This window comes from Sceloporus undulatus, chromosome 6 (assembly GCF_019175285.1).
Source record: "Sceloporus undulatus isolate JIND9_A2432 ecotype Alabama chromosome 6, SceUnd_v1.1, whole genome shotgun sequence".
Lineage (NCBI taxonomy): Eukaryota > Metazoa > Chordata > Lepidosauria > Squamata > Phrynosomatidae > Sceloporus > Sceloporus undulatus.
In genome coordinates, this window is record NC_056527.1 from 72270090 (window position 1) to 72281110 (window position 11021).

The 11021-nt window shown below is 40.0% G+C and overlaps 1 protein-coding gene across 5 annotated transcripts in view; it reads right to left on the reverse strand.

Moving 5' to 3' along the window:
- Window positions 1–1314: 1314 nt before the first annotated feature.
- Window positions 1315–11021, reverse strand: part of INVS (inversin) — a 109796-nt gene continuing 100089 nt past the window's right edge. For 3 of the 5 annotated variants that reach the window (XM_042476595.1, XM_042476597.1, XM_042476598.1), the window contains 4 exons: window positions 6439–7225; window positions 5288–5523; window positions 3989–4072; window positions 1315–1853 (listed from right to left, as the gene is read on the reverse strand). In XM_042476595.1, coding sequence (XP_042332529.1) covers window positions 1720–1853; window positions 3989–4072; window positions 5288–5523; window positions 6439–7225 — 1241 coding nt within the window. In that variant the 3' untranslated portion in view covers window positions 1315–1719. Of the gene's footprint in view, window positions 1854–3356; window positions 3527–3988; window positions 4073–5287; window positions 5524–6438; window positions 7226–11021 lie in introns of all 5 variants that reach the window. The other 2 variants (XR_006104760.1, XR_006104759.1) reach the window with 2 other exon arrangements.

Below are 11021 nucleotides of genomic sequence, written 5' to 3' on the forward strand. Positions count from 1 at the left end.
ATCCAGAAGAGACTTTCTCCGTACTGGCATTACCTTTTTGCCTGAGGTAGTGTCTGCCTTCCATGTGTCAGGACATTGTTTTATCGACTCTGGCCTCGAACCCGACCACTGACGCTGAATGCCGCTTGCACACCTTGGACCTTCTGAGGGGTTTGGCCTTCTATTTGGACAGAACTACGGGTTAGAGCCGTTCCAAGAGACTTTTCCAATGTTACTCGGAACTGAAGAAGGGACTGCCTGTGACTGCGCAGAGGCTTTCCAAATGGGTGGCTGGTACCAGCCACCTCTGCTACAAACTGTTGGGCAGACATCTCCCAGCCAGGGTTCAGTCTCATGCAACTAGGGCGGTAGCGACATCCTCCGCTTTTTTGACTGGGGTCCCCTTGGAAAATGTCTGCAAGGCTGCGGTTTGGTCCCAGGCCTTGACTTTCATCAAACATTATAGGCTGGACACTAGGGCCAAATGGGATGCAGCCTTTGGGAGGGCAGTGTTGGTCTCAGGCTTACATTGATTGCACTGCACTTCATTTGTTTATATGTTGTTGAAAGGAATGTCTTTTTGCCAGAATTGGCTTTGGTTTACAGCATTCTTATGTTTACAGACAGGTCTTGCATGACCTTGTGCCTTTTGACTTGAACAGGTTGAAGTACTGTTTATTGAAGTACTGAATACAATTGACACAGTTTTTGGTTCAATTTTTTATTATGGTTAACAAACACAGCACTATTTGAACCTTACTTACTTATTATTTGAACCATCTTGAGGGGGAGAGAGGCCTGGCCTGGAAGACAAAGAACCCTCCTTCCAACCACCATCTGGAGGGGGAGAGAGGCAGGCCAGCAACAACAGGCCTCGCCTGGAAGACAACATTCTTATATACAATACAATATATGTATTGTATATTGTCCATTGTATTTTTATATTGTATTGTATACTGAATTTCTTGTACACCGCTATGATCTATTTGAATAGCGGTTTATAAATAAAATATTATTATTATTATTATTACTTGGTGTCATGACACTCCCTCTGCCACTGACCTAAGCTTGTCAGTCTAGCCCATTTGTATGATTCGCAGAGACCACGAAGAAGGAGGACAGGTTGCATACCTGCAACAGTATTTCTTCGAGTGGTCATCTGCGAATACATACAAATCCCACCCGTCCTCCCCTCAGTGTCCTGCTCTACATTGGCTCATTCTCATGTTGCTTATGCAGCGTAAATTTCAGAATTGGGGAAAGAACGGGAACTCAGGGGACTTATAAGGGATGGGCGGAGCTACCGCCAAAAAGTTGCAAAGTTAACTTTGCCCAGTGATTCCAGACATTTTCTGAGCAGCACTGCGCAGGCACAGTACAACCCATTTGTGTGCATTCGCAGATGACCACTCGAAGAAATACTGTTACAAGTATGCAACCTGTCCTTATACTCCGCCTCTCTGTCTTACTGAGTTTTTGAAACATACACAAATTAATTATATATAGAAAAGTTATTCAAGAAACATGATGTGTAGCTTTACACTTATTTATACAGAGATAAGAACATTCTAGTAATTTACAATAAAACAGTTTTCCCAATATTATACAGTTTATTAAGTTTCAATACTGTTTCAAGTGCATAAGAGAGTTATAGTGCCCTAGAACTGTTTAAGACCACTTATGTGAGTACACTGATAAAAATACTATTAATTTTTCTTGTATAATTGATATGTTCTTCTGCTATAGCTCAGTCTTACTTTCATTCCTGCATCTTATGTGCTTTGTTCTGATTGTTGTAGTAGGCTTCATATTGTATGAAAATTGTTTAGATTTTCCTGTGTTCTCCAGCAGGCAAAGGTACTGCAATCCACTTGCTAGAAAACAAACACAAATTGGTTACCGCATTTGGCCAGTGAAGAGTGAAAATACTGTATCTTTCTCTCCTTAATAAGCATACTGGGAATCAAAGCCGCTTAAATTCTGCTGCTAGTCCCGACTAGACTAGACTCACTGAATCAATGGGATTTACTTGTGTGTTGACTTACCAACAGTTGATTTGCTGGGCATACTCTGGTTGTGACTACTAACAGGACACCAGCCTCTGTGTCATGTGGTTTAGATGAACAGTCTTAAATGTTAGTAATACTTTAGGATATATGTGCATTTATAGATGAAAGCTGCACCGTTCAGTTTCAATTCATAGAGGCCATTCAGACTGAAATGGTAGGTATGTTGACTCTCTTTGTGTGATAGCATTGACTGTTCAAACTACTTAGACTGCCTTGAATCCCATCTTGGGATTCAATAAATAAAATAAATAAAATAAAAATGTTTAACTGGTTACTTCCAAGATCCTGTGATAGAGACTTTTCTGGTAACTCTTCAAGATGGTGCAACACATTTTTTTTCTTGTCATTTCAGCACAGCAATACTTCTCTACCCAGGGGGAAAACACCTTATTTAACTCCACTTGCTTCTCTCCCCAATCTGATGTGCAAGTTTTCTCTTCTCAGGGAAAAACTCCCCACTGAACACTACTTGCTTCTCTCCTCAGTTCAGTCCTTCTCTTCCCAGGGGAAAAAAATCCCCATTTGTTTCTCTCCCCCAATCTGATGTGCAAGGCTTCTCTTCTCAGGGAAAAAACCCTCCCCATTGTACACCACCTGCTTCCCCTCCTCAACCTGATGTTAAAACCTCTCCTCCAGCACCTGGGAATTGGTGTTAGGTGGTCGGCAGAGGCCACGAGAAGGAGAAGTGGATGGAAGTGGTATTTTCCCTTTTGAATCCTTCTTTATAGCCCCCTAGGTTTTACCTTCGACTTATCCATGAGTCATATCAAAATCCATCATTTTGAATCTGAAACCTTCCCTTGACTTATACATAAGGCCAATTTGTAAATGACTATGGTAATCAATAAAGGAAAAGAATTTAAGCTGGTCAAATTTGGGAGGGGACCAAGGACCCAGAACAATTGATGCAAGCTACAGGAAAAGAGATTCCAGCTCAACATTAGGAGAAACTTACTGACAGTAAGGGCCGTTCGACAGTGGAACACACTTCCTTGGAGAGTGGTGGAGTCTCCCTCCTTGGAGGTCTTTAAACAGAGGCTGGATGGCCATCTGTTGGGTATGCTTTGAGTGAGAGTTCCTGCATGGCAGGAGGTTGGTCTGGATGGCCCTTGTGGTGTCTTCCAACTATGATTCTAAGATTCTAAAACTAAAATATCCTATTTTAATTAAAGGTACAAACGATATCCTTCTGTTTTAAATTTGAGGGCAACTTTAATGTTTCTGACTAGGTAGAAATAGTCTTTTCTGTGACCTGTTCACTACCCAGGACTCAGAAGGAAGAGATGAAAAGACAAACAGGTTGCTTACCTGTAACTGTGGTTCTTTGAGTGGTCATCTGTGACCTCACATAAAATGGGATCTCTGTGCCTGTGCAATGAGATTTCACACTCCTCTCAGTGTCCTGCTGACCTCTTTTCCTTGAATCCTACTGCTTTTGGAATTGGAACTGAGGACAGTTGGGTGGGGCAGCCTATATACTTGAGGAAAAAGAAGATGAGTTTACTGCCAAAACTCTAGCTCTACTGCTCTATGGGCTCCAGAAATCACACTGCGCAGGTGCAGAGATCCCATTTTGAGTGAGTAACAGAGACCACAGGGAAGAAACCCTTTTTCTTCCTGAAAGTAGTGACATTCACGACAGTGTGGATAACTGGATTTGGATATCAATCAACATAAAAAGTCAAGGGGGCAGGAGAGCACTGATTTCTTGGTTTGCACTGGCGTCATTCTAAATCATTTTGCCAGTTTCTATACTACAGTTCCGTTGAGAAACCACTAAAAGGCCCTTGATTTTTGTTGCTGCTGTAATAAAAAAGAAAACATGGCCCTCTTTGGGTTCAGCCCTAATTTAATATTTAAAGGCCTGGTCTAATATAATATAATACAATACAATATAATATAATATAATATAATATAATATAATATGGTATGAACTTTACCTGATAACGTCTGTAATTCACAAACTTTGTACTTTGATGAAGGAGGCCAAACTGGATGATGAACTCTTCCCTCTTGAGAGCACCCTTTAAAAAAAAGGTATCAAAACATTAGTATGAACAAGTATGCTTGTATTTGTAGTTTCCACTCTCTTTTGGTGGACTATATCCACAGTAAAAATGCTAACAATCACCTAACTTAACATTGGACAGTTTAAATAACAAAAAAGGACAACAGTTTAATATTTTATTGTCATCTTTGCATCTAGACTAGCATTTGAAGTGGTTTACTACTGATTTTGAAGTACATAAGGCCACTACATTTACATGCATTTTTAATTTTCTCCACTGACTTTACATTTACTTTATGGTGAGAGGGACAGTAGTTGTTTTTCTTGCCTATACAGTTTCCTTTTCATTCCCTATCTTACTCCTAGTATACTCTGAGTTTACTCAAATTTATACCTCACAGCTGTGAGAGAAGAGGGGGGGTTGGTGCTTCTGGTTCTCCTGGGATGAACTAAGCTCTTGCCTTTCACCACTCTACTCAGAGAAGGAGATGGTTCCTATTTTGAGATATAGTACTTACACTGACCCATGGATAAGTCAATCTAGGTTTTTTGGATTGATTTTTAGATTAAAATTTCTAGACACACACACACACACACACACACACACACACACACACACATTATGTGTGTGTGTATATTATATGTGTGTGTGTGTGTAGAAATTTTAATCAAAAAATCAACCCAAAAAACCTAGATTGACTTACACACACACACACACAAGCTTAACTTATCTCACTCCTCAGACCTTTACATAATACCCAAATAGTTCTATCCATTCTTTGCATGTACATTTAGATCCATCAGAATGCATCTATAATGCCTGCTCTATACTCCCACAAATATAGTGCATGAATAAATTTAATCATGTAAATATAGTGCATGACCTTTGGAGGTCTTTAAATCGAGGCTGCATAGCTCTTATGGTCTCTTCCAACTCTATGATTCTAAGGACGGATATCCTGAAGTGACTGAAAGCTCAGAGGCTTAAGACAAGGTATGGTATGCCCTAACTGAAACATGAGGACGATTTTGAACAACAAAGTTCTAGTGTTCTAAAGTATTCATTCTTTTTAATTATTTCAGTACTATATATCTGCATGAAAACATTAATTTCTAATCCTAGAGGATTTGTGAAATTATATTTCATTATAACATCTGAGAAGCCTTAAACTGGAAAAGATTATTAACAAATTAATCCTTGTATCTCCAATATAACTACATGGACTATTACCATATATCTGCTTCAGGGTAGATGACTTTTCTGTAGAATTTACATCCGAGGTGTTCTTGTTTACAGACTTTAGATTTTTGCCTGGAGTAGCTATTTTCAAATGGGCAGGCCTCAACTGCTTGTTCCAAGTGACATCAATGCAAAAGGCTGCTGTTTCTTGACGCCACTTGTTTTCTTCTTCCTTGCTCTGCCGCTTAACATTAAAGAGCTGAAGAAACTGTTTTCTTAACCGGTATCTGGATGGAGAAAAGAAAGTGTGTTTGTGTGCAATATCCATTTTAACTGACTTCTTTTTGAGTCCAGAGTTTTCCATGAATCACTTCACAGTATGACTACTGTACTAGAAAAAGCAACATTTCCTTTTAGTAAGTCGTTCTCCTCTATAGAAAGAAAAGCTTCCTTTAACAGACAAAAGTTAAATCCTGTGTATTTACTACATCCTTTGGCTGGTATTCTGCATAAGCTACTTAGGCCCTATACAGACCTGCCTGGAAGGCCAGCCTGTGGGCGGTGTCAGGGCACAACATCCTAAAATGGATGTCCTGACCCCACCCCCAAGTGCCATGATGCTGTGTGCTGCTCCAGATGGTGCACAGCATCATGGTACGCCTCTGGCGCTGCGTCCAGATGGCGCAGTGTCAAAGGGGCGCCATACTGCCACACTGTCATGGCTATGACACCCTTTGAAGAGCGCAAAAAAAGAGATTGGGGCTGAGGTGTGAGGCTGCCGCGGCCACAATCCAGCCAGGAAAGGGGCAGTCTGTAGAGCCCTTTAGTTAAGATTATTAAATTCAGGTAACTGTTCCATATTAACAATCTTTAGTCATGACTGTGACACAAGTGCCACAATCATACAACCCCCCCCCCCCCATTTTACTGTGCATCATCTGGACAGGGAGAAGGAGCTGCATTCAGTCAGCTATTAGAGCACAGGTGAGTCAGGTTTTGGGGTCTGTTAGCATGCCTTACCCCAGGTCCCCCACTTTTTTGGGTAACAGGCCAGGAGAGATTACTTAAATAAGCATACTTAACTAAGTAGCTAATACAGAATACTGGACCATATCTTTTCCACTCCCTTCCAACTCTACTATTATTTCAAAATGTTTTAGATAAAAAACAAAAAAGATTGAAAAGAAAAATGTCATCCCTACCTTCTCCAAGCCTTTTGAATTACGTTGGCAGCACAGTTCTTCTCCCGGAAGAGCTCTTTTCGCACCCTTTCCTTCTCTATTACCTGTTTACATATTTCTAATGGGATGTTTTCAATATTTGTGCCCTTGTGCTGAACAAAGCACAGCTCTGAATTCCTGGGTGTCACTGCAGCATTGCTGTTCAGTTTTGCACTGTCTTCACGGCCACTATCCACAGCCATACTGCCACAAAGTAGCCTGGAAGTCCTCGCATTGCTGGCCACCGAAGGATAGACCTTATTTATCACATTATTTTGTGCAGCAGCAGCAGTGGGAGCATCTCTTCTGCAGTCCACACTTCCCCTTCTGGCATGGCATGGTCTGCTGTAACTAGCTGGAGACCATCTCTCACAATTTAACTCTCTTCTGCTTGTTTTGAGATGTTGTGTGTTCCCATTAAGTACTGTTTTATACTGTCTTGGATTCCTTGTGCTCTCATTAGTGTAGTTATTGCTCTGAATACAAGCTGCTGTTTCTTCACAATTATTTAAATAATTAGTTATTGACTGTCTTTGATTTTCTGATTTCTCCTCACAGCTGGCAGCTTTCTTTAGGTTACTATGCCTTTTTTTGGCATGCATAAAACTGCTATTTGTTCTGATAGTAGGTTCCTTGGTTTTTTTACTATCACTATCTGATGTAGCAGATGTAGTTTGGTGTTTTGCTTCCGCTTGATGCCAAGATCCATCATTTTCCTCACTGGAATGGGAAGATACACAGGCAGACTTGCATTTGCTGTTTGTTTTCTCTGGGAAGAAAGAGATGAATTGAAACAACCTTCTAATTTCCCAATGACAGTTTCTTAGATTAGTATATGCTGGTCTAGCAAAGGCAGTTCTAATACATATGTAACTAAAAGAAGCAGGCAATTGAGGCTGGAGAACAAAACATGCAAGACCATAAGACTTTTACCTAGAGCTTTATATTAAAGTTTTTTCTGCACATTCAATAGCAGCCTGGTAGAAAACTATTTTTTTAAAACTAGCTGAAGAACTCAATCTATATTATTGCATCTATTTCAGTATAAAACAGAAGAATAATGCAACCATGAATCATTATTGTTGACTAGAACCCAACAGCAAATCACCACTGAATGCCCTAACTTTAGAAAGTTTACTAGTACGTTCATATCTGATACATTGTTAAGCTACCATCACATTACACACACACACACACACACAGAGAGAGAGAGAGAGAGAGAGAGAGAGAGACTGATGCTGTCTCCTCCTGAATATCTCTAGCTGCTGTCTCCTTTGTCATTAATCATTTTCTGACAAGAATCCCAATCTATTTCTCTTCATAAACTCCTTCTAAACTAACCATATGCACCATTTTAAACAGGACAGTACCATTTTAAAAAACATTTTCCAACTGTCTATTGTTTTAATAAAAATGACAATTTCTTCCTCATTCTTAATAAACCACAGTCAGTTCAAGCCTCCTGGCAGTGGCACACTGCCCTGTGTTTCTTCTTGGGGCAGTGAGAGGGAAGGGAAGGCAAAGCTACAGCCAGTGATGCAGGCAAGGGGAGGCTGCTGCCACTACTGCCATCATCACTGACTCCTCCTTCTAGGTTTGGTGGCAAAGCAAGGCACTGGCATGTGGCCAGCATATTCACAGGCCATTGTTTTGCCTCACCCCCCCCCCCCAGGCTGGGAAAAGGAGGGAGGGACTGTAGGAAGAGGATGTTTTATTCCTTCCCACCCTGCCATTAAAAATTTGAGTTTGATCTATGGCTGGGGGGGGTGTGTGTCTCACTAGATTTAATTTATTTTATGGCTGGGAAAGTCTTCCTTCTTTCCAAAGCTCATCTCTATTTTACCTCTCTTGCTGCATTATTATTTTATTAATTTGCCTGGGTGTCCTTTCTACTCTCTCCCCAGTTCTTTATTTTAGTGCACTCGCAGACATTTATATTAATAATTTTATTCTACTTCATATTCAAGTCTCAATGTTATTACTTACTACCATTATTTTACCTTGCATTCCCCACTGCCTCCCCATTCACATTTTGTTTATGCTACCTGACCTACAAGTATTATTATAATTTACCTCTCCTGAAGATTATTATTATTATTATTATTGTTGTTGTTGTTGTTGTTGTTGTTGTGTTTATATATTTATTTTGCCCAGCACACCTTACTGTCCTCCCAGTTAACTTTTCATTCTGCTTCCTCTTCCTTCATTTTATCCTTTCTCCCCTCGTTCTATCTTTTCTCCCCTTACCTTACCAACAGACATCCTCTCTGGGATTTCCCTTCTTTTTTAGGGAGGTACTTTGATGGAAACAGGTCTCCTTCTGTGCAGGGTTGGTATCCCATTGATTTTTTTGGGTGTCCTTCTCTCCCTCAAATTTTGCTCTCCCTAAGTTATACAGGGCCTTAATCTCTTTTATCATTTAACTAGGCTCAGAACCTCCCCTTTTGCCCTTTACCTCTATACATATACTTTGGTTAAGAACTTGTGAGGGCATTAAAAATATCTTCTGTACCCCCTCACATTTCTATGCCTAGCAGCCCATATTGACATTAGGTCCCAAATATCCTTATATTATTTTAAATTAAGTAGGACTTTTCCCCCCAGATAGCAGTCCTTGATCCTAAGATGAACAGGGTATTCTTGGCAAGATTTATTCAAAGGGGGCTAGCCTTTGCCTTCCTCTGAGATTGAGAGAGTGTGACTTGCTCAAAGTCACCCAGTGGGCTTATATGGCTGAATGGGAATTTGAATCCTGTTCTCCAGAATCACAGTCTAATGTGTGACTGTGGTCCACATGAAGATGTGGTGGCATCTGTTCTGCTGTTACATTAGTTTTTGTATGAGCTCTGTCACTTAAGAATAATTGTTAGCTGAATTATTCATGTAATAAAACTTTTGTTATCATCTTACATTTTCATGAATATGGAATATTACATAACCCCATTCCATTTTTGCCATCCCAATGTACAATTTCTGGGTCAAAGAAATATGGTTAGCCTAACCTCTTCCTCTTCAGCATCCAAACTTGAAGGAAAGAAAGAAAAGGAATGTTCTTTACTCTCTTTCCAACCAACTCCTAAGTTTCACTTTTCCATCTTATTCCCGAACTCCTGGAGTGTGCTACTTGCTCCCAGGGTCCCAAGCTTCCCTCATGTAATCTATTTTTCACTCTTGCTAATATGGCATCTGCAACCTGCACTTCATTGAAAATCAGTGACAGCCCTGATACTACTCAGATCAAAGACCTCTTTTGTAGTCAGATTCTCCTTTATTTTTGTTACTTTAAAAGAATGAATCACTCTCTTCACCTTTATGTCTTAGATTGCCATGATCCTGATTCTCTTCTTATCTGGCTAGATTAAGCTTCTTCTTCCTCATGTGATTTATCCAGATAAACTGTGATAACACATAGTTCTCTCTCTCAACCCCAGATTTTTCACCGATTGCATCACCGATTTTATCCAATTGCACCAGTTATATTTCTGTCTGGTTACTTCGTTATAATCTCAAGCTCAGTTATATTCAAGTCCAAACTTCTCATTTTTCCTCCCAAGACTTTTTCTCCTTGCTTGTTCTTCATTCTTCATTGACAACATCACTGTTCACTACTGATCAGGCACAAAGTATTGGTGCTATATGCAAAAGTTAAATTGAACATGTCAGTCTTGAGAATTTGAATTCAATTGGCAATTGCTTTCAAGTGTTTAAGGATGTTGACAAATTGGAGCATGTCCAGACGAGGGCGACTAAAATGATGAAGGGTCTGGAAACCATGCATTATGAGGACAGACTTAGGGATCTGGGTATGTTTAGCCTGGAGAAGAGACGGTTAAGGGGTGTTATGACAGCCTTCTTTAAGTATTTGAAGGGATGTCATATTGAGGAGGGAGCAAGTTTGTGTTCTACTGCTCCAGAGAACAGGACCCAGAACAATGGATGCAAGATCCAGGAAGAGAGATTCCGTTTCAACATTACCTTATGGTAATTGAGAATGTCGCTAGAGGTACCATTAATCAGAATTTAAAAGTGAAAAACAGATCTAATATAAAAACAGAATTCACAGCAAATTCTCAAGCTCTATTGTAAGCCTGTCTTCTTCTGAACTGAAATGCTACACAGGCATAAGAAGACACTGGCTGTTAGCTATCAGTCTTGCTCCTTCCCCCAAGGTTGATGTATGATGCTAATTTCAGGTTTTTCTAAGAACTGTCTGATAAACATTAATACACTGGCGTACTGATATGCTGCTTTATGGATTTATAGCAATTTTTTAAAAAAGTGAAAACTGCTTCAGAATTGGAGTATAAGGAGGTTCTTGATGCCATTTTGGGAGCTAGTCAACACGCACCACATTTTGTTGTTGTTGTTAACCACTCTTGAGTCAATCCCAAACTTCTGGATGAGATATCTCCAAGACTCCATATCCTCCACTGATCTGCTTAGTTCCTGCAAAGTCATATCCATGACCTCCTTAATAGATTCCATTTATCTAGTATGCAGCCTTCCTCTTTTTCTATTTCCCTCCATCTTTTCAAGCTTTATTGGGTTTTATCCCAATGAGTTGT